General features: G+C 36.7%; 2 protein-coding genes across 5 annotated transcripts in view; one reads left to right on the top strand and one right to left on the bottom strand.

Annotated features, from left to right (window-relative positions):
* Positions 1-25,435, top strand: part of pof1b (POF1B actin binding protein) — a 43,319-nt gene that overhangs the window by 5,080 nt on the left and 12,804 nt on the right. For 2 of the 3 annotated variants that reach the window (XM_061962704.2, XM_061962702.2), the window contains exon 2: positions 5,283-5,378. The exons of the other annotated variant lie outside the window; for it this stretch is intronic. In XM_061962704.2, the coding sequence (XP_061818688.1) occupies positions 5,283-5,378 (96 nt within the window). The remainder of the gene's footprint in view (positions 1-5,282; positions 5,379-25,435) is intronic. 3 annotated transcript variants of the gene reach the window in all.
* The window catches only part of LOC133607764 (putative monooxygenase p33MONOX), a 55,789-nt gene that overhangs the window by 20,602 nt on the left and 9,752 nt on the right, over positions 1-25,435 (bottom strand). The gene's annotated exons all lie outside the window — the stretch shown is intronic.

The raw sequence follows: 25,435 nt of genomic DNA, 5'->3' as shown, positions 1-25,435 counted from the left end.
CAATATGCTGTCTTGGCAGCATACATGAGTTCTATAATAATATTGTTCTGGCCACTTAAGAGTCATAATATCTTTATGTGAGTGTTTAAATATGTATATCTTCTTTGTTTTAATTTGTAAAAGTTGTTGTGTTTTTTTTAATGATAAACAAAAAAATGTGTGTTGGGTACGTCGTGTTCGTTTTTAGTGATGTCACGCAAATTCACTTCCTGTTGTCATATTGATCGATCTTTCTGTCTCGGAGAGCACAGCTTGTAGGCTTAATGTGCACAGTTAAATATCTTAGTTCCTCACACAGTAATGTTTAATGTCTATACACTGCAAATGATTTGCCATTTGCCAAGATTAAAAAAAAAAAAATCTAGAAATTTCCCTAGCTATTTACTTATTTTTTGTCATTGACTTTACAGCATAATCTTAATTTTAGCATGAATAATTATATTTGATCTATTCTAGTTTAACAATTTAAAAATTGGGAAAATAACTATTCAAATAAAATATTTTGGATTTCCCCACATAGAAAATCTTGTTTAAAGATTCTGCAACATTCCGAGGACGCTTAATTTAACAATTGCGAGTTGGATAATGCTTGTTTTCAGAATAAAATGAGTATTTCAATCTTAAAAGTTTTGCTAATTTCGAGATATGCAAATCTTAATTTAGGATGTCTTATCAAGTAAAATGAACTGGCTGCATGGACGGAAAATGTCACTAGTTTTTTATTATTTATTTTCCTAAATTCTAGTCTTTTTATCCTATATTTTGTGAACTCTTTTTTGCAGTGTATAAATTTAGATTGGAGATTGACGTTAATGTCTCTTGTTTTCATGTTAGCAGGGTTTCACGATAATTTAAAAAAGTAATACCAACTGTGGAAAGTTCTACCGCGGTTTAGCATCATACCGTTTATGGTTAGATTCCTATTGTGTATGTAAATAATGTTGATCATATTATTGTAGTAATACTGTCACAGCTTCGCCAAGGAGGCAGTAAGTTCCACTGTGGAACTTTTAGATTTTTGCTCCTTTGTACCGTATGGTGGTCGTGTCACAAAAAAACGCCAAAATTGCTGCGTTAATTCCTTTAATACTCACTGAGATAAAGTCAAACAAGATTCGCAAATACCACACTAAATGTTAGTTTAAACTGTAATATACGATTTAAACTAAGTTTGGTTCGACTTTTTAGGTTCCACTTTAATGCAGATGATATTGTGGGTCTTTATTTAGCTCTGTGTGTGGGTGTTCAGATTGTGAGCGCATGCAAAGTTTTGGTTGGTTGACATTTTGGCTCTGTTTTTGCATGCGTTTTCTGGAGCCATTTCTGGAGCTTCTGTTTTTGTATCGTGATGTGACGCATGCTTAAAAAGAAAGTATTTGTTATGGTGTCTGAATGCATGCGTTTCCTAACACGTTGCTTTGACTTGTGGCGACCTATCGTGAGAAATAATCTGTCGTCATGGTGGAAGTTACTAGCAGTGATGTATCTGTCTTACCCGATGGAGTGAATTGAAAAGTCACATGGTGTCCCTCACATTCCAATGAGCTCCTCATGACACATTGAAGGTCCTACACATGCTCCTAGATTGACCTCACTAACTTTTTGGCCTTTCTTACTAAGTGCAACTTCTGCTTTCTGTACTTTTGCTTTAATTTTCTCCTGTCTGACTCTCTAATTGTTGGTGCAGCAAGAATTCCTCTCCTGTTTTTGTTCACATTTTATAAAGCTGCTATTCATCCCAACAGTTTTCCTCACCCGTTGACGTTTGTTCTTCTGTTTGAGAAACTGAAGTTGTGAGTGAACGAAAGCGCCACACCCCACATTGACTGCCAAGGTTGCACACCTTAAAGTTTAACGACAGAAAAAAACAAAACATTCTTTGACGAGGTTGGATCAGCCCATTTTGATTGCCTTGGTCAAAAGTTAGGAGGCTTGGCTAATAAGTCTTGTCTAGAAAATACTCAGCTTCAGTGTACACGTCATTAAATTATCAAGTATAAATATAATACGTTATTATTATTATTATTAAATACAATACATGGTATTTAATTCCATAATTACAGGGAGGATTGGTTAAACAAACAAGCTATTGAAAAATGAATTAAGGTCCTTATGTGTGTATATTATATGTATATATTTTTTAATAATAAAAACTAAAATTCTAGTAATATATTGAAGATACATTTAATTGTACTAATATGGACAATATAATACAAACATTAAAATAAATAAAACATGTATATGCAATATTTAAAAAGGTGTTAAATGACAGTATGATGATAGAACATATTTAAAACATCCATTTTCTACCGCTTGTCCCTTTTTCGGGGTCGCGGGGGGTGCTGGAGCCCATCTCAGCTGCATTCGGGCGGTAAAATATGTGTCTGGATCACCCATTAAATTTAATTATGTATTCAATAATTAGTGATGATAAAAAACATGTACAATCAGAATTATAAAACTATTTAACATATTTTAAAATGTTTTATTACTTTTTAAAAAAGTATTTAAACCCACAGTATTTTCTAACGTGTTCAATACTGAAAGATATTAGTTATAAAAATTCAAATTAAATTTATTTTGACCACTCATTAAATCGTATTATTATATTTATCACATTTTACATTTAATACAAATACTTTAACAATGTTTTGTTGGGAATAATGTTACCACTTAAAATATATTAAAACACATTTATTTGGACAGATAATTATTATTTTTTTAAAGTATTTAAATGCAAGTATTTTGTAATTTGTTGAATAACTGAAAATATTTAAAAAAATGAAATGTATTAAATTAATTCTAAATAAATCCATTTGAAGCACTCATCAAATTGTATTATTTAACATATCCAATAATACATTGATTATAATAAAATGTTAATATTTTTTTAGGAATAATATTACTTCCTAAAATATAATAAAATGCATTTATTTAGACAGATATGGGATCAAATAATGTCTTAAAAAGTATTGAACTCTTAAGTATTTTGTACTGTGTTGAAAATTGAAAAATATTATTTATAATAGTTCCAAGTAAATGTATTTCGACCACTCAATAATTGTAATTTTTAACACATTTAAAAAATATATTTAACCCATTGTTTTATAAGGAATATAAATACCACTTAAAATGTATTAAAATGCATTTATTGTAACACGTACTGGCTTAGATAATACAGTATTTTGTAATGTGTTGAATATAGAAAAAATATTTAAATATTAAAATAGAAAATATTATTTATAATAAATTATATTGAAAATAATTCAAAGTAAATATATTTGGACCACTCATTAAATTGTATTAATATATTAAAGATATTAAAAACATTTTTAAAGCAATTGTTTTATTTAAAAAAACGTGCAGTACTTTGCAAGTGTATGAACAAGTACAAACCACAAAAAGAAAAATAGCTGGCAGCAATGTTGTTATAGTAACACTGTGCAGGAAAGACAAGTTCTTATTGTGTTCTCTTTAAGGCGTTAGGCTTTACAAACCGAATGCAGTTCATTTGCGTCTTGTGCTATTGAACAATCATTGTAACGATTGGAAAGCAAACCTTTGCACAGTACAGAATATATACTTCCGGTTGTCACGGCATAGAGCAGAGGCTGCCAGGTGAGGCTGTAAAGTTGCTGTGATGGTGCAAAGAAAAACAGTATAACTAATTCAAGGCGTTTGAGGCCAGTAACATTCTTCACGTTGTTGTTGTGCCGCCACTCTGCCCTGAAAGGCTAATTATGTAACACAGTGTGGAATTTGGCAACAAGTTTGCTTAGTTTAGTGTATTTCTAGTCTCAAAAAACTTTTGTTTAAAGGCAAACGCAAAATAAACCCTACAGGGGAGGTATACACTACAGTCAAAATAATACAAGCAACACAACTGTGGTTGAACTTAATAGTGGAGGAGTATTCTACTGCATCATACTGAGAGCTACCTTTTGATATTTTGACCTCAAAATAGTTAAATTGGGGTTATTTCTCAAGCACAAAGGTGCATCAGCCATCATTTAAATGATCAAAACTATTTGTAGTGTACTGAATGACTTTTTAAAATCAATATTACAGCTACACCTTAAAATCCAAAGTCAAGAGATGCACAGAAAAATGGAGGTTTGGAGAAAAAAGCACATCAGTCACATGATGTTAGAGTTACATGACTTTTACAGAATGTATAGTCAAATAATATACATTTATTCAAAAAATGGAGTGCTGCAATGCTCCATTCTTGAACCTTATTATTCAAGTTATTGCTATTTGTTTAAATTTTTTTGTAAAAAAAAAAATTTAAACAAGTAAAATGATTTCAAAATAATTTGGATACAAATTTAAATAAAGTTCAAATTGTTATTATTACAGAAAGTGTCACAAACACCTGTCATAAAATAGTGAAAAGCACATAAAAAAAAGTAAAATAGTAAACTTTTTTTTTTTTTTTTTTTTAAATAAATATGGGACTAAACGGTCCTTTTTTTAAAACATTTTTTCTATTGTTTTGAATGTATCAACTCTTTGTATTAATGAATAAAACATCTTATTACAATTTTTTATTTTTTTTTGAATATTAAAAGTGAGTCATCAGACTAGGTCTCTTACATGTTTAGTTGTTTCGGGGCACACACGTCACGTTGTCGTCGTAGATGCACAAAAGGCAGGTTGACTACACTGCTATTGCGACCATCGGATCACATTTTTTGCCAAAGTTCCCGTTGAAAAGAATCGTTTCGCACGAGGAATGTAGTTTCTTTAGAAAAAAATGTCATCGCCCACTGGTGGCCCGGCATGCGTTTCACATCGGGACTGCTTTTGATAACCCACCCTCACCCCCAACCCTTCTTATCGCGATCTTCTTGACAATGCTAAATGTAAACTATGGTCAACCTGCACATGCAGTTTCTATGCCGCTAGACAAAGCTCAAACAAAATCTTGTTGACATGTAGGACTTGAGTGTTATGACAATGACAATAAAGGAATTGGTTGATTGATATAACTTAAAAAAATGCACGTAAAAGCTTTTATTCGGCTGAAAATGTGTGACTGACAGGGAGGTCTTCTTTTATAGCGGTTTAGTTTCATCGAGTGCTTGATGGGCCGACAGTAAACGCGTTTCTGGTCCATTAATTTAACAAAGCCGATCCAGCCGAACGCACAACACTGTCTTCACTCAAACAGGAGAACAAAAATGTCTCAGTGCACTTTTAGCAGATGGGGGGGGTTAGTGGAGTCTGCAGCTTTCTATGAATATGCTTCTTTCTTCCCTCTTTTTGTCCTTACATCTCAGTGCGTGAGCAGGAACTCATCCTCACTGTTCAGCCTGTCCTCCAGTCCCACCAAGAGCCCCGAGCCCAGTGTGGAGGAGGAAGAGGAGGAGGAGGAGGCAAGACACACACACACACACACACACACACACACACACACACACACACACACACACTCAAGTTTAGATCCCCGTGCAAAAAAGACACCTTTTTAATTGCTGGAAAGATGCAGGAATCTGACGTCTTTGTTTGGTTTACTGCGGGTTTGTGTGGAGAATTAAACACATAAAAGAAACACTGCATTCTCTTGAAGCTGTCACGGCAAACTGTTGCATTATTATATTTCTACGCTGGACTTTAAATTATCTTACATATGCAAATCAAGGAACATTAGCACTCATTTAGATGAGAATGCTTTGTCTATAAGTTACACGTTGACTTTTTAATGGTCACAATTTATGTTCTGGGTTCCTGCGGGTGCTTGAAATGTTTGAAATTGCTCGAATTTTAATGTTGTGAGCTTTAAAAAGGGCACACGTTTTTGGTTGGAGTGCTTTGAATAGGAATTTTCTGAACAACATGTTCGTTCATTTCAGTGTTTCTCGCACAGTTTCGTTTATTAATGGAATTATGGCACTTTATTCGGGCTGTGTGCAATGCAATACATACGTTCCTCCTTTTTATTTGATTTTTTTATTCAATTATTTTGTCATTGTCAAAGTAATTAACCTGTTTTTGACCTGTCCTTGACCTGACCTGAATGTTACTGCGTCTGTGGCGGTGATCCCGACTATTCTCTGTTTTGTGTGATTGTTATTGTCGTTTGATTGCATACACTATACACTAACCTGTCTAGGTACTACAGCCGTTGGCCAAAACCTGACATATTCACAAATTACATAATTATTCATTAATATGTGCTGTCCCTATTTTTAAATAAATAATTGAGAAGCATGATTAATTAGAAATATACATATGAATAATATTTATCAGCCATGTATTGTGCTTGAAAGACTTTAAGATCTGAAAGTACCGTATTTTCCGGGCTATAGAACGCACCGGTATTTAAGCCGCACCCACTAAGTTCATTAACACGGCAGTAAAACGGCTGATCAAACAAAACAGAAGTCATCGTCATAGACCCACTAGCTGCGGAAGCTAGCTCTCTAATCAGCTAAACAGACTAAATAACTCCTCGATAACGTCTTGGTGAATTTTCAAAACTGAAACAATACAAAAAGAATGCCATTGTAAGTTAATAATACTGAGATACACACTTGTAAATGTGTTAGCATATTTGCTAATGCTAACCACGCTAGCTTCAGTACGTTATGATAGCACGTACAAATATGCATGAAAACACTCCTACAGACATCACACATGGGACGGTTTAGTAGGTCAGAATTGTTTTAGTTATATTGTAAAACTTACAAACGTTGCTTGGAGTGATGAATGAAAAATCCTTTCAGGAAAAAACGCTATGGACGCACATACTTCCGGTTTGAGGAACGAAACAGGAAGTACATTTTCAACATGCAGCACCTGCAGTGAGCGAATTCGTCCAAAAGATGGCGCCATAGCACAAACAATAACACACCTTTTCAGTGTCTGTCAGTGTTCTGTGAAAACGAATTGTTGAATGCAAAACATCATGGCCGTGAGCAAAGATAAATTAGCCGCACCGTTTTATAAGACCGCAGGGTTCAAAGCGCCTTGGGACAAAAGTAGCGGCTTTTAGTCCGGAAAATACGTTACCGTTTTTTACCTCATGTTTTTTGTGGATTAAAGTGAAGCAGAATGCATCAGTATTTGCGGTGTGAATTAAGAAAAAGTGAGGAATATGTTTCCAGATGATGCATGGAATGTTATGAAGCAAAGACTGGACAAAAGTTTGGAGACACTTTTCTTATCCAATGGTCTGCCAAAGTGTCTTTTTAAATGGTATGGGGATAGAAATACTAAACATTTGCTCAGTTCTTGCCATTTAAAAGTTTGAAGACTATGCTATTGAAAAAAAAAATGTTTTCAAACCTTTGACTGCTACTGTACTATGAACAATTGTGGGTGGAGTGTTTTAGTCGTTTTTAAGTTATTTTGAGGTTTTTAGCATTGCATGTATCAAATGGGATCACTCCCTGTATTCCAGGATTCTTGAATAAAACATTGACAGGAACAAGGAGGTACTCAATGCGGGAGGACTGTGGGTGTGTGTGAGTGTGTATGTATACGTGTGTGTGTGTGTATTTACAGACATCCAAGCATGTGATTTTGTGAAGCAAGCACTCCACCACACACGGTGTGAGTGAGACAAAGCATTTCAGGGTGTGTGTGTGTTGAGTTCAAGGCGTGTCCGGCCACTTCCCAGACGTTTTTGCCGTGGGTGGGTACATTCCGAGGAATTTCAACCTGCGCGGTCTCGTATGAGATGGGTGTTGTCAAAACAAAAGCAAAGTGATTTGCTGTATAGCAGTTACACATTTTCTTGAACGTAACGAGGTTGTGAGGGTTTTCCAGTCCGATTACGCCTCCTTAATAGGCTTCAATGTCACATGACCAGGTTGATATCCTTTGTGTGTTGGAGATTCTCGGTGAAGTTAGTCAGTTGTCAGCATCATGCTATCTTGCTTCCATGTGCAACTTTCTTCAGTCAGCTATTTCCTCTCTAGTTTTATTTTGGTTGATGACCTTTTGTTTGCACTTTTTCAATTAAACTTTGATTTACTTAACTGCAGAGAGTACAAGGCTCTATTACAGGGGAGGGTTTTTATTTTTTATAAATATTTTTTAACCAATTTTGTTACATTAATAATGGCATTTCCTCCCCCCCCCCTGTCCGGGGCTGGTTGACACATACACCAATAACATTAAGTGTTGGCTTTATTAAAAACATTTTGAAACGTCTACAAATTAAAATAAGTAAACACATAAATACAAATAATATGGTTCTTGTGAAGCCAGAACAATATTTAATGTTTCCTTTGCCAAGAAAGTATATTGTGTGTCTATTTATGTCAAATACAACTTGGTTAAAACATGTTAGTGTGTGTATAAGTACGTTTTGAGTACATTCAACAATCCTGCGATTATGTTGAAAACCGAGAAAATTTTGGTCACAATACTTTTTATATGGCCATTTTATTTATATTTTTTCTCGTTTGTTTTATTTAACTTGGATATTTAAAAGTTTAAAATGTTGAAATATACGAGAAATACAAGTTTATTGCATTTGAAAGGGTGTATTTGCATAATTATTACTATCTATTATCAATAAATCAGAGGTTAATTTGGTCTCAAAATAATGTTGACAGTAATATCGTTTATCGGTAATAATTTGAAGGTCAATAGATCGCCGAGCAAAATTTCCCAGACATATTGTGACTCAATAATGTATATAATAATAATAATAATAATGCAATATTTTAGTGAGGAATAGATGTCACTTTGCCGTTTGGCATTGTAATCGAAGCACCTGACGATTAATCATTGATTAATTGGCATATGGGCATCTATTAAAGCAGCGGGCACTATTTTACTGTCAAACTTGTTTTTACAAAAATGTGTAAAAACAAAAACAACTTTTGTCTATTTTTAGAAGCTGTCAAATGCTTATTTTTTAAAATCAGATTGATCACACTTTTTAATTAAGATTATTCTTGATTATTCACAGATTATTACTCGCTTGCATGATTTAAATTAACCTTAAAAAAAGGGCCCAATCGGAGTCTTTGCACTGACGTGAGCAATGACCTGATCGCTAAATGTATAACAACCTGCTCTGCCTTTTAGGTAACCATCCACAGTTAAGGTAAAGGAGCATGTACGTTAGAAATAAATTGCATTATTTATCTGCGTATATACATAATAAATGCAATATTTGTGATTAATCACATTGCGTTAACGCGTTACATTTTACAGTACTCGTTACTTGATATATTTAGTTTTACTTAAAGTTCATACTAGTATGCTAGGTGTACTGGACACGATAATGTCATGTGTCATTCATTTAATATTTTTTGTTTTGGCTGTGTCAGCAACACATGGGGAGGTCAAAGGTCGCTTCAATCAAAACGACCGCAGGGCTGAGTGAGCGGCGCCATAAGTGGTTGTTGGCAGACGTGATTGCCGCAACAGGGACAGAAACCTTCCCCCCTCCTGACGCCGACTTTGCATTTTTTTTTGGTAGATGACTAGCCACATCTAATGGTTCCCACCCGAGACGTTCGTTCTCACCGCCGCGGTGAATGTGAAGTATTCAGAGCTAATTACAAGATACCTTAGCAGGGCTGTAGCTGTGGTGAGGCCAGCGTGTTGAATAAAGGGAACTTTTTGTGTTGACTGTGAGCATACTTGCCAACCCTCCCGGATTTTCCGGGAGACTCCCGAAATTCAGCGTCTCTCCCGAAAACCTCCCGGGACAAATTTTCTCCCGAAAATCTCCCGAAATTCAGGCGGACCTGAGTGACGTGTCGACAGCCTGTTTTCACGTCCGCTTTCCCACAATATAAACAGCGTGCCTGCCCAATGACGCTATAACTGTAGAATAATCGAGGGCGAGTGCTTGGTTTCTTATGTGGGTTTATTGTTAGGCAGTTTCATTAACGTCCTCCCAGCGCGGCAACAACACACAACAACAGCAGTCACGTTTTCGTCTACCGTAAAGCAGTTCGTCTGCCGTAAACAGCAATGTTGTGACACTCTTAAACAGGACAATACTGCCATCTACTGTACATGCATATGTGACAATAACATCTAGGGCTTTTAGAGAGTGCAGTGCACAACTGCGCACACAACAAGGAGACGAAGCAGAATGCATCATCAGAGAGGGTGTTCAGCATGGTTAGAAAAATAGTGACAGAGAATAGAACAAGGATGGACAATTCAACCCTTATCTCAACAATGAGTAGATGAGTGTTATGTGTGTGTGTATATGTGTAAATAAAAGAACACTGAAATTCAAGTATTTCTCTTATTTTTATATATATATATATATATATATAGCTAGAATTCACTGAAAGTCAAGTTCGTTCTTATTTAAATAAATAAATAAATAAATACTTAACTTGGTGAATTCTAGCTGTAAATATACTCCTCCCCTCTTAATCACGCCCCCGCCCCACCTCCGCCCCCCACACACACACACACACACCTCCCGAAATCGGAGGTCTCAAGGTTGGCAAGTATGACTGTGAGGGTGTAACAAAAAGGAGGTTTTGTCTGTCAAATTTAACACTGATATGTATGATATCAGTATTAGGTGTGATACCAGAATCCACACGTTCGATTGTTGCCATAAAAAGTGACCTTTGGCGAGTTTACAAGCCAAGGTGACGTCAGTGGTGTAATTCAGGAGAGGTTTGCAGATTGCAGGTGAATGTTGTGTAGCGTTGGAAGTGAAAATAGTGGAATTTTACGAGTAGAAGACTCAATAGAAAAAGTGTGTGTGTGTGTGTGTGTGTGTGTGTCAATGGTGATGTAGGTCAGTGTGTAACCTAAGATGTTATTGAGAAAGCGAGACGAGTCAGTTTACCACACTGCTTCTTTGTGGGAGTCTTTTGTGTAAGTCGTAATTTTGAGGCATTATTTTGTGCAGTCTTGATATTTTATAGATTTTTTTTTTTACATGGAGTTGTCCATTCTCTATTAGCGCTCTGAATGCAGCAACAAACTATACTGTAATTGCCTTATTTATTGCGTGCAGGTAGGGATTAAATTATATGAAAATTTCATATCATAGATAAGGATTGGGAATTGATGCGCTTTTTCCGATCCTGATTCCACTTTCGATTCTGCTTAATGATTTGGTTCCTTATCAGTTCACTTATCTTATTTGGAAAAAAAGAGAACACAAATGTGGATTGGAATCAATTTTGTTTAGTTTAAGAGCAGCGGTTTTCAAACTCCACCTCAGAAAATACTCTGCTCTCCAAGTTCCACCATAATGACAAACATTAAAAAACAGTAGCATAGTAAGCCTAAGTATTCATTAAAAAAGCAGAGGTTTATTTAACAAGTATATTTAATATTTTTGGCTACTGTAGCGTTACACAAAGTTTGAGCAGTAACACTGTGTTTGAATACAGTAAGATAACACACTACTTTAATCAAGTGTTTCCTTGGTGTACCACTAGTGGCAGACTCGTGTATAAAAAGAGTATGGCCAAGTCAACAACAGGCGTCATGATTTCTACCTTGGTCGAGTGCAGCTGTGCCCGGATGCATACAATTTCCGTCGTTTTGATGTAGGTTTTTCGGACGAAATACACCAAAATAAGACGTCTATACATAGTTCCAAACATACTCCAGCTCATAAACAATAAAACATGCTTTTATTTTGTGAAGGTATAATTATCCGGCCGTATTTTGACGCACTTTGCTGCTACATTCCTGCAGTGTTTAGTGATCAGCAGGCACTCTAACATGCACCCGAAGGTGCTATAAACCAAAAAAATAACTTAATACCATCATTTTGCCAAAATCTTCATTAGCTGTGGACCAACGATCACGGAGAAATTGTGAGTTTTGTGTGAAGGATGTCAACTGTGGTGTATTTGTAATCACTGTACGTATCACTCATTATGTATTATTATAACCGATCTTTTTTTTTGTAACATGCCAAGTGAATAAGTGTACTTTTGTACTAATTTATCCATATTTCTGCCCAATAACTCAGATTTGGTAACACTGGTGAGCAGTAGAGAATATGGAGGGATTTTTGGTCCAGAACATATTCAGCTTTTTTCATTATTGACGTAATTCTTGACACTTTCCATCCATCGTCTTCCGCTTATCCGTAGTTGGGTCGCGGGGGCAGCAGCCTAAGCAGAGAAGCCCCAGACTTCCCTCTCCTCACTTCTTCCAAATCCTCCCGAGACGTTCCCAGGCCAGCTGGGAGACATAGTCTCTCCACCGTGTTTGACTTTCTCTTCTACTGTTCCTGAATACCATTATTTTTGTTTTACTCGGATTCAAAGATGTTTTTGTCAAACCATCTCTTTTATTTGTTAATTTCTTCTGTTATTATTTGTATTAGCTTCTGTGTGTTCTCTCCGGACAAGACGCTGTAATCGGTGGCTCTCCAGTGTTGATGGCGAACCTTCACTTTCTATACATGTTTTCTTTTTGTGTTGTTGGGAAAGCGATGTCAAATCTTTCCACAATTCTGGCGGGTGGAGCAGCCCCATGCTGCTCAACACAGCTTGCATACACATCGAAAAACTAGCGTCGCAAACACATATAATCATCTCAAAGTTAGTAGCAGTCATGGCGCCCTGTTGGCCGTACTCTCTCTTTACACGACTCTGACTGATGGCACACGTATCAAAATCACTGGTTTAGAGGTAAAACCATGTCTTTACAAAGCCTACAGAGAGGTCTTAAGAGGCACATACATAGCATAGAAAAAACCCCATTGAAAATAAGTATAAAAAATGAATATTTGTCTGTAGAATTTCCATTTTCTACCGCTTATTCCCTTTGGGGTCGCGGGGGGCGCTGGAGCCTATCTCAGCTACAATCGGGCGGAAGGCGAGGTACACCCTGGATAAGTCGCCACCTCATCACAGGGCCAACACAGATAGACATTAAGAAAATAAAACATGTGGATCTTACACAAGAATGTAACATTTAGTAACATGTGATTATGAAAACCCTGGCTTGAAAATGTGGGGTTTTCAAAAACTGTAAGCCATTGTCATCAAAATTCCAACAAAAAATGGTTTGACATCTCACTTTGCATGTAAGGAGTTTATATCACATATTAGTTTCACATTTGAAGTTGAATTGCTGACATGAATAGACTTTTACACAATATTACAATTTTTCGAGACTACAATTGAAGTTTGTATACTATATATATATATATATATATATATATATATATATATATATATATATATATATATATATATATATATATATATATATATATGTGTATATGTGTGTGTGTATATATATATATATATATATATATATACACATATATATATATATATATATATATATACACACATATATATATATATATATACATATATATATGTATGTATGTATGTATATATATATATGTGTATATATATATATATATATATAGTTGTATACAACAATGACCTACCGAATAAAGAGTACCGTCTACTGCGGCAAATGGGTGCAAGCTTTTGACCACAAACTTAGTCACTGCTCAGTGAAAATAGTGTAGCGCCTGCAGACCTGAACTGGAGCGAGTACTGCTCGCCTCGGAGCCAGGCAGAATCTGTCTCTTGCCATGCTCATCTAAATAAAAAGGTATTCATTTCAATTTAACAGGTAATAGCGCTAACATGATAGGCGGTGTTGGTTAGTAGGGATGGGAATCTTTAGGCACCGCACGATTTGATTCGATTCTTGGGGGTAACGGTTCGATTCAGAATCGATTCTCGATTCAAAACGATTCTCGAATTAAAATTAATACTTTTTTATTAACATTGGGTGCCAGTTCTATGGTTAACTACATTCCTCCATAAACAGCTGTGATACATTTCTATATTACTCAAAAGAAAACTTGTTTTGTTTAATAAAATTGTACTCAAACATTCAATAAAGTCAAATACAAATAAGGCAACAAGAGAAGTATCACAAACTTCTCTTTTCTAAAGTAAATCGGGACATCATATATGATCATCTACATCAACAATATAATTTGCCTGTCTGGACAGGACAGATAAAAAAATAAATATATATATATTTTTTGAAATCGATTAAGAATTGTTACAAATAAGAATCGTGATTCATTTGAAATGTTTTTTTTGTTTTTTTGACACCCCTATTAGTTAGTACCTCTTGTAATTTAGATGACGTGTGAGCTTAACTGCGGCTGGTATTAGATTGGAGTAGTCCAAAAACGCCACTGTCATTTATAGTTATTGCACTCAGGTATGTTCAAATGTTTCAGCATATTGTTTGCATTTCTTACTTTTGATAAAATAACAGACTTGCAATTATTACAAGTAGTGCAATCTTTCCGTGTAAAATATAGCCAAATTTTGGAATGTTTCCGCATTCGGGGCGTCATATCAGACGTCACCATGCACCAGTGACGTGCAGTCACTAGAGGCAGGTGAGGCGGGGCCTCACCTGCCATCATGGAAAGAAAAAAAATGTAAAAAGAAAAAAAAATTAAATTGTTATATGTATCCAGTGATTATACTATAAAGTTATTTTCCATTTAACTTCACCAGTTTTAGATTATTCTTATTCAAAATCGCTGAATTTTCACATTTGCCGTTCAAATACTGAGAAGAGACGGTGCGGTGAACAGCAGCCAGTCGAGGCACGTCACTCAGTGCCGCAACATGGATTGCGCAATGACTCGGCTAACTGCTGGCCTGCTGTGCAGTGAGACTGTATTGCTATATGAACTATTATACATTTCCATAGTTTAGTTAGCTGAGGTATATAATGTACAGTGTATTTTGTCAACAACTGTATGTGTGTAATGTATTTCTTGTGCTGAGCGATCATAAAACGGCTGCAAAAGACGCACTGTGTGAGGCTCGCCTCCTGCACCCCCACCGTAGAATTGTTATATCAACTAAAGCCCACACTTAAACTTTCCACGTGCAAGATTGAATCTATTTAAAAAAATTATTTCATAAGAAGCCAAAAAGTGCAAAAACAATAATGTTGGTGTTGGAGGAGTTGTGAATGACTGCAGGGACACAACATTAGATACACCTGCAGACTGCAGGTGTATCTAATTCACAACTCCTCCAACACGAACATTATTGTTTTGGCTTCTTATTAAATAACTTTTGTAACCTATTTTCATGGGCTTTCCTCTTTGTGATGTTAAGTTCCTGTTATGCGCTGTTATACAGTATATGCCTTGAGCTCTTATTTTGAAGGCGCTAAGAGCGGAAGTGATGTCACATTGCGGAGGTTTTTGAAAGAAGGTAAATAAAGTGGTCCTCGTGTAAACTGGAGCCTCCGTGTTTGTTATTTTGTAGTTTCATACAGTATAGGCGACATTTATAAACCCTCGGTTACACTTTTTTAAATAGATTCAATCTTGCACGTGGAAAGTTTAAGTGAGGGCTTTAGTTGCGGCGCATGGACTTAATTTCTAAGTAAAGGTAAGACCATAATAACGTTTTTTTTATTAAATGTGCTTTTTTGTGTGCTACAGTTTGTATGTATAAAGTTAAAGTTAAGTTAAAGCACCAATGATTGTCACACACACACTAGGTGTAATGAAATTTGTCCTCTGCATTTGACCCATCCCCTTGATCACCCCCTGGGAGGTGAGGGGAGCAGTGGGCAGCAGCGGCGCCGCGCCTGAGAATCATTTTTGGTGATTTAACCCCCAATTCCAACCCTTGATGCTGAGTGCCAAGCAGGGAAGAATGCTGGTATGAGCTTTTAAACATAATCTGTTAACTGCTGCCAATCAAATGGTAAATAAGATACTCTTTAGGGTTCATATGTTTGTAAATCTGACTGTGTTGATCTCAGTGCCTCACCAGCCATCAACCTCACCGCACGTCACTGCCATGCACGTTGCGTAATAAAATCATTCCCACCTGCAAGAATCGTTAAGGGATTCGTTTGACAAAATGGCAAGCAATTACAAGGAATGGATACACTGTGAACCGGTTCAGAACAAGAACCGGTTTTCGATCCCCATCCCTACTTATGGATATTATGACCAAAATGATACAGTATTGACATGCACAGTAATGTGTCTATACAAGTTTAGATTGTGGTATGTCGTTGCTTAATGGGGAAATACGTTAGTCTCTTGTAGGGATGTACTGATTACCCTTTTAATGACAAATCGTGGTAAGATTCCTGATTGTTAGTATTACCATTTCATATTTAAATTATTGTAAAACCGTGATTTGAAAAATTCAGGGTTACTGTATTTTTCGGATTATAAGTGACAGTGTTTTTCATAGTTTGGCCGGGGGTGCGACATATACTCCGGAGCAACTTATGTGTGAAATTATTAACACATTACCGTAAACTATCAAATAATATTATTTATCTCATTCGCATAAAAGACGAAGCAAATGTCAGCAATCGTCACACACATCAACCAATAAGAATTCGGCGGGGACGGGTCATGGCAGAAGTGCATTGTGCGTCATGGCAGAAGTGCATTGTGGGTCATGGCAGAAGTGCATTGTGGGTCATGGGATGCTAACTGCTGCTCCGTCCGTAGCTATTAAAATGGATTATTTCAACATTGGCGGTAACTTATAAAAACTGAGAAGGGCTGAACAAAAATGGCACCGAAAAGGAAATCATATACTGCAGATTACAAGCTGGACGTAGTGAAATATGCAGCAGAAAATGGCGATCCAGCAGCAGAAAGAAAGGAAGCGGCGCATACCAGGAGCGACAACGAGGAAGAAGATTTCATGGGATTTAGCGATCAGGAGTGACAGATTGTTTGGTAAACGTATAGCATGTTCTATATGTTATAGTTATTTGAATGACTCTTACCATAATATGTTACGTTAACATACCAGGCACGTTCTCAGTTGGTTATTTATGCCTCATATAACGTACACTTATTCAGCCTGTTGTTCACTATTCTTTATTTATTTTAAATTGCCTTTCAAATGTCTATTCTTGGTGTTGGATTTTATCAAATAAATGCGACTTATACTCGAGTGCGACGTATATATGTTTTTTTCCTTCTTTATTATGCATTTTCGGCCGGTGCTACGTATACTCCGGAGCGATTTATAATCCGAAAAATACGGTATACTGCTCATTTCTTAGGCAAGCTGTTAGCACGTTAATTGCTAGCTAGCTTAAAGGCGCTGTTTGCAACATTTACAAAGATAGAGAGCGCTAACTTTCCAATGTATTTTACACAGTATATCCCGTCCTCGTACGGTTTCTTGTGCGCAATTACATACGTACTGTACGTAACACATGCATGGGCATTAGCTTTAGGAGTTGTTAGCTAATAATAGCAATTTGGATTGCTAGCGTTAGCTGCCATTGAATGTATATTCTATCATAACAACACGACTGAAAATTGTTTGTTGCTTCTCTTGGACTGCTTTTGTACGTTTGCACACGCTCCCTGCGCGTATGTTTTGACAAGACCAGGTGAGTGACTGCTGTAAAATCCAATATTTTTTTTATCCGGGCCGGTAAAATGTTTTACTACATAAACTTTGTAATTGTGAAAAATATAGACAATTGTCAAACAAATGTGTTCGGTTACACCACTAATGGTAAGAGAAGCAGTCGGTGGTGTTCTAGTGGGGCGGTATAGCTCGGTTGGTAGAGTAACCAGCAACTTGAGGGTTCCAGGTTCGATCCCCGCTTCCGCCATCCTAGTCACTGCCGTTGTATCCTTGGGCAAGACACTTTACCCACCTTCTCCCAGTGCCACCCACACTGGTTTAAATGTAACTTAGATATTGGGTTTCACTATGTAAAAGTGATTTGAGTCACTAGAGAAAAGCGCTATATAAATTATATAATAATTCACTTCACTTATATTTTTTTGCTTTGAAAAATGTTACTGGGAAGAAGATGCAAACAATCCCTTTAAATGCTAACATGACAAAGTATTTTTTGAGCACATTCAACATTACCGTGATAATTTGGCTCACAATAACTATGTTATATAATGTTCATATTGTTACGTCATAAATGCCAACATGTACTGTATTCATGTTAGCATTTAAGCTAATTAGCAAGCCGGTGTCTCCATTTAATGAGCTGTATCACCGTTACATAAGTGTAGTTATCAATCATGGTTTTACGATCATTCTCATTTAAAACAGTTATAGACCGTCCGGAGTTTTATCGTTTATTATTGATACCTTTTATTGTTACATCATGCAGGCTTGATATGAAGTTGTTTTTTTGTGACTGTTAAAATAGAAGTTGTCATAGTCCTTCTGTTTGTTGAGAAATAAGTGGAACGTTTAATTTTCATTGTATTTATTGTGTGCCGTCTTTATATTGATTTTGTTTCCCGTGATTTTTATACACATTGTCATATTCCTTCTGTTGGTGCTCTGAAGGCAGATATACAAGTGAAATGTCTAATTGTGTGGCCTCGGTGCAAGATTTTTACTGACTCTTACACGTTCCTCCACCATTTAAGCTCTCAAGGCAAAAAAATACGCGTGAAATGTCAAACCTTGTGGTTTTATTTACTTTTTCCAGTTTTTATATTTTTTATTACTTTCATATTGTTGTCATGTTCCTTCAGTTTGTGCTTAATGTCGATATAAGTGAAAAATGTGTAATTTGTGGCCTTGTTCATTATGTGCAGTCTTTTTATTTATGTTTAGTGCTCCGCTGTTTGTGCTCTGATCGCAGAAATATGTCTTAATTTTGTGGTCTTGCAATTTTCATGACTTCATTCTGCTGTACTCCTTAGCTCCTAAATAATGTGCTGCACAGCTTTGCACATGTAATTGTGTGTATTTAGCTCAAGAATATGATATAACACAGTAATTTACATAATGTACATAATCTAATGATGACTTAAGGCCCTCTGCTCATAAATGTATAAATATTAACTATTACAATGCGCCTCATCTCGCTATCTAGATGAGAATAGTAGTCCTTTGTCCGTCCTCGACTGGTTTTGGGTCACCTTGACTCACTTTCTGCGCAGGAATGACAGGCATGTTGGAGTCGCTGTTTACCCCCCGCGGCGCTGAGGCACACCCGTGTGCTATCTCGCTCGCTTTATTCTGTTCTTCCCCACCTTGATTGACGGGACAAATGAAGTATCACGATTTTATCTTGTGACTTTTTGATTGAAGTGCAGTGGTATCTTCCTGATAATCGTTTATGGGGCTCATGGTGGATTGACAATGTAATCAAATAATACAACATTTAGGATGTTCCGCTTTGCACACATGGAACTGAAGTACTGCAGGTACCCATGCAGATTTTGTTCCCGCTTTGACAAAACCGTGTGACAAATACTTGCCAGTTGCCGGGAATTTTTTCTCTTCCCTCAGGCCCTTGTGGAATCTGGCGCAGCGACTCGGCGCTGGCTATTTGAGAAGGGATGACATCAGCACACAAAGAAGTACAATGGAGCTTCTTAACGACTCTAATGCGGAACAATTTGGAGTTCGAATTACACATCGGTCAATCTTGGGACTCCACGACTTTTTCTTTGACTTGTTGTGATGACAACACAACAAGGCTCGCATTGATAGAGCAGAGCACTTTCATAACCATAGGTCATGGGCCGCCAAAAAATATCTGTTTTTCAGATGTCGCCGGTATAGGTCGTAGCGGTACTCTGTTGTAATACACTTTTCCACCACTTGTGGCAGCAATGACATCAAAACAACAAAAAAGTCAGAAGTTTTTTTTAAAGGGGAACTGCACTTTTTTTTTTCAAATTTTTCCTATCGTTCACAATCATTGAGACATGACGACTGATTTTTTTTAATGCATTCTAACTCGTAAATAAAGGTACATACTCTATTCTGCCCATAAAACCCAATAAAAACCATCCAAAAAGCGCCAATAATACTCCATTTACATTTTGTAACTTGAATTTTAACCAAGCATTCGTGATATTGTTATTATAAGCGCTAACGCAGACAAATGATTTATAGCGGCGCTGTGATCACAAGCGTGTGTGCCTATGTTTACATCGAGTAGTAAGCTGCTTCCTTACTTCTCTGCTCGTGGAAGTTTATTGTAGATCATAAATCATGCCTCTCACCTGGATAGTCGAAGGATGAGTGTGTAATCCGACACACTTGGCAGCCAATTTAGACCCGGCAATACCGAGAACGACACGAAATGACACGAGTATTATGAGTCATTCTTCATCTAAATGGGAATATACAAACACTTTAGCAGTCGGCATCCTAATGACAGCAGACCTTGTACAGTTAGTGATATTTTATTATGTTTGTTGGCTCTCATGAAATCTGCAGTGAACAAATTTCAGTGATGTTGTGGGGGAAAAAAATAACATTGTGATGCCTTTTTTAAATTAATGCGCAGCGTAGGCTTAAAATGATCAAAAAACATAAATATTAAATATTATTACAAATGTGCCTGTTACTACATTACATATATACTTACATCATGTATATAAAACCTTAATGGAGGTGTTTGGATGGTTTTTTTAAGGGGCTTTATAGGCAGAACAGGGGGCTCCTCTAGGCTCCATTGTAAGCAGACTTTTGATTTGATTTGTTTAATATTTAGAATGCATAAAAAAAAGAGAAACATATGTGTTCTTGTTTTACATAAGAATTGTGAATGATAGGCACAATTCCAAAAAAGTGCAGTGCCCCTTTAAGCGCAAAAATTATGACTGAAGTGCTGAAGCTGTATTTTCATTTGCACAGTTAGTTAAGATACTTATTTCAATACAACATTATTGTATGTAAATTGATTTTTAGTCAGTAATTTATGAGTTCCTTCGTATGCAGTATATTTAGTTAGTACCTTTTTTCTAATCAGCCTGACCTAAGCCTAAGGTGGATGTGTTAAATATTAATACATGTGATTAATACATAGTTTTATATTATTTAACAAGGTTGGAAACTGAAAGTAGGTTAGATATAATGATTACCGTATTTTTCGGACTATAAGTTGCAGTTTTTTTCATAGTTTGGCCGGGCTCCAGTGCGACTTATTTATGGTTTTTTTTCCTTTTTTATTATGCATTTTGGGCAGGTGCGACTTATACTCCGGTGCAACTTATACTCCGAAAAATACGGTATATGTGATTTAAATTAAGAGTAAGATTACTAATTCAGTTGTATTATTTGTGTGGGCCTCGAGGTCAAAGAGATTAAATACTCTAGGAACAGAGGATACGTGTGATGATAACAGAAATAGAATGTACTAGTGACATTGGACTTAATCAGGATTTTAAACATGAGGAAAGTACTAATACGCAAATACATTTTGCCATGCAGATAATTCACTTATCATACGAGATACTGCTATATATATAATGGGTACCCGTGAAAGGCAACATGACTTCCAGTATTAGCGTTTTTATTCCTGCTTGAACGATACACAAGCCTCCAGCCAGGTGGAAAAAGTGCTGGAATTAGTCAACAGGTTGACACTAAGTATATATAATCTACATAGCCTTTGGGCTGCCCATGAATACAGTAGGTAATGAAGATGTCCTAAAGTAGAATATGCTCTTTACTTTGAGCAAACAATTACCTTGATACATACATAAATATTATCAGCTTCTCAATCGAGTTTCAAGTCGAGGCTGAGCTTTGGTTGCGGGACACAGACGATATAAATTATATAAATCGCCATAATACATGTTGACACATTCCTCAAAGCAAGGTAGCGTTCCGCTAGTGAGCACAGCTTCTAAGTCACTGATTCTCACCTCCATGGCCCGCAAATAAAGTTTTTTACAAGTAAGGATGATGAATAGCTAAACATGCTACACTACACACTGTAACAGGATATAAGATCCCATGCTAACCGCTAAACTAGAGCTCTTGGATGTAAACAGAGGCGTGCAGATTAATAGAAATGTAGATCACAACAATACCAAGTACAGTTTCAGTACATGGTTGATAGTACAGTGATTAGATTGATATTTGTTATCATCATACTATGGGTTTTGTTATCGTCTTTAAACTCAGGAAAAAAGTCCATAGACACAGAAGAACTTTAAGGGCAAAAACCAAAGGATTTAAATCCGAGCCAATATTAGTTTTTGCTTACACTTAAGTTATTTTAAACATTGATTCTATTTTGCTCAATATATTTCATGTAATAAAAGCGAAAAAGGATATAACCAAGAACATATTTAATATTGTTACATGTTTTTGACTGATAATTGTGATCAAAAACATTCAATGGTCTTGAACATTTGAAGTATCAGTTTTGGTGTCAGATCATGCGCTGCACTTAGGGCCCCGCGATCCGGGTTCCTAATGAATGAATGAATGACATGATATGAATTGTTACCGCATTTTGGATCGATACCCACATTTGTAGTATTGCCGAAAACTAATGTAAAGTATCCGAACAAAAGAAGAATAAGTGATTTGTACATTTTAACTTGGGATAGGTACCGAATCCAATTCACGTATAATCCAAGTGTTCCATGTTATGGTACCAGAGTTGCACGTGACGTGACGCCCGGTTGCCAACTCAGCAAGCTCTGCGCACATCAGCACTTGGCGATCACTCCAGCGGCACTGAGAGTGGGCTACGCCAAACTACCTCTAGGTAATGTTGCAATTTTAATGCCAACAAAGAAATTGACTCCAAAAACATGCCCAAGTAAAGGAAAGTAAGACTCCACTTTTGCGCTAGCTTAGCTAATATACATTGGCTTAGCTATTGACATGCTATTGATTAGCATTAGCGATTTTACATGGCGTTTTGAACACCACCAAATTTGTTATGAAAATAACCACTAAGATACAATCAAACAGCTGATGGGTAGTAAGTACATTCCTTATAGTGTTATCACTTTTGGGCACAGCAAAGATTAAACTGACTTGCCAACACACCATAAACGATACACCATTGCCATCTTATGTCTTGGACCTGCAACTCTATATGAGACTTAGAAATGTCACAATAAAACACAATATTGGACTACTGGACAGCAGTTTTCATAACCAGCTCATTTTAAAAATGTTGCAATAAAAAACTAATTTTATTATCAATAACAATTGATATACATTAACACGCACGAAAGTAAAGTTAAAAAGTTAAAGTACCAATGATTGTCACACACACACTAGGTGTGGCGAGATTATTCTCTGCATTTGACCCATCACCCTTGATCACCCCCTGGGAGGTGAGGGGAGCAGTGGGCAGCAGCGGTGGCCGCGCCCGGGAATCATTTTGGTGATTTAACCCCCAATTCCAACCCTTGATGCTGAGTGCCAAGCAGGGAGGTAATGGGTCCCATTTTTATAGTCTTTGGTATGACTCGGCCGGGATTTGAACTCACAACCTACCGATCTCAGGGCGGACACTCTAACCACTAGGCCACTGAGTAGGTACCGAAAGATAGATAGATAGTACTAGTACTTCGGGGCGGTATAGCTCGGTTGGTAGAGCGGCCGTGCCAGCAACTTGACGGTTGCAGGTTCGATCCCCGCTTCCGCCATCCTAGTCACTGCCGTTGTGTCCTTGGGCAAGACACTTTACCCACCTGCTCCCAGTGCCACCCACACTGGTTTAAATGTAACTTAGATATTGGGTTTCACTATGTAAAAGCGCTTTGAGTCGCTAGAGAAAAGCGCTATATAAATATGATTCACTTCACTTCACTTTATTGATTCCTTCAGGAGAGTTCCCTCAGGAAAATTAAAAAAGTTGGTACTGTTGAGTACTGGTATCGATTCCCAGGCACCGGAAATTTGCTACCACATTGGTTCTCATCTCTAGTTTTAACACAAAGTAACCAGGTATAACAAGTAAATTAGCAAGTAGATTAATAATAGTTTTGAGAAAATAATACAACTGGAAATGATGCAATATGTTACTGCTTATGTCAGCAGCCAAATTAGGAGCCTTTGTAATCCGTATTAAAATGCTTCTACTATATATTTTGTACATTTCAGAATAATTGAGAAGCACTGGAAACAGGGAAATGGCGGGCAGAAGCAAAGTGCCTGCCACTCCTTTTTCATTTGACAAGTTTGTGCAAAGCTTGCAGCTGAAGCGCAACATTATTTGACATATTGACTGAATGGAACCATTGACCGTAAACAAATGCAATCATGTGAAAAGATAAACATGCTAAAACACGTATGCGTCTGTGCTAATACTTGCTAATCCGGCCTATCTGTAGCTCACCTTTTTAGAAAGTTGAATCAAGCTAAAAATACCCTGATCTAACTTTTGAGTAGAGCGCTCAACAAGCAGTATGAGACTAAAAGGTGAAGAGGCAAACTTTTGCTTGGTTCTCCTACCAATCACTGAAAGTTGAGCAGAGGATGATAGTGTCAGCTACAGGTGGATGTCAGTGCAGAGTGAAGGTATATATAACATGCGGCACTTCACACAACAGGTTATGCAACATACGTGTGTGTGTAGATAAAGACTAGGTGCTGGGTGTGTTTTGGACTTTGTTGGCTCAGTGCAGACGGAGCGAAGCGGCATTCACTCGCACACACTCACACACACGGTGGGAACTCGGTTAATGTTTCCAAAGCCTGTCAAGTTGCACATTAGGGAAAATCTCCCTTAAATGCAGTTTTGACAGAAGGGATTATAATAAAATACCAATACTGATGATTGAGAACCAGAAAAATGATGCTGTTACATAAATAATGATGCTCATTTTTAACTCTCAAAAGCAGTGGTTCTTAATTATTTCCTTTTTTCCCCACCCTTTGTGAAACGAAACACTATTGATAAACGCTAATGTGCATTTATTTATCTGTACAAATCACAGAATGAGTTGCTGGCACAATCATTCTGGAAATAATCAACTGATTATTAAAATACAGTCAGGGCAATGTACGCTTTGTACTCTCTTCATTACTGTCATAAACCTGTAAATCTCTTCTCCATCACCTCTATTCTGTGTAGCGCTTCTGCCACCTAGCTGGAGGCTTGTGTATTGTTTAAGCATTAATTATTGTATTTGTATTCTTTATGTTTTGTATATAGCTTCAAAAATCCATCTGACAGTTATCGTACACTCTGGTTAGAGAGAAACTCTTGTATGTCCAGCACATGTGGAAAACTGACAATAAAGATGACTTTGAATTATGTAAACAGTTACTGCAAACTAATAAAACACAACAAATATGTTATTAATACTTCTCTGACAGCATAAGTCAAAACTGGGCATTATAAGACTTCGCTGCCTTTACAAAAATAATCAGTAAAATTCTAACTATCGTGTACCTTTTCAAAACATGTTCAGCTGGGGCTCTCCAGTCCTCCAGGTGGCGGTATTACGTTTAACTTGTTTGGATTAGGCGAGCATCCTAATCCAAAACACATAATTCGTGCCTTTTTCATCACATCAATTATATCTAGAAGTAGCTTTTATTTTATTTTATTTTTTTTTTACAAACAAAAGGAATGCCAGTCCTCTAGGTGGCGGTAGTGTGCGCTACAACTTCGAGGCACTTTTTAACAGCAGTTCTGGATGACAGCATTGCCCACCATGGCAATAAATCATCAAGTATAATTTGTCTATAACATTTTTATAAGTACACCTCTGCAT

The sequence above is a fragment of the Nerophis lumbriciformis genome, linkage group LG09, assembly GCF_033978685.3.
Source record: "Nerophis lumbriciformis linkage group LG09, RoL_Nlum_v2.1, whole genome shotgun sequence".
In the NCBI taxonomy this organism is placed as follows: domain Eukaryota; kingdom Metazoa; phylum Chordata; class Actinopteri; order Syngnathiformes; family Syngnathidae; genus Nerophis; species Nerophis lumbriciformis.
This window is presented reverse-complemented; position numbering and strand designations above follow the sequence as displayed.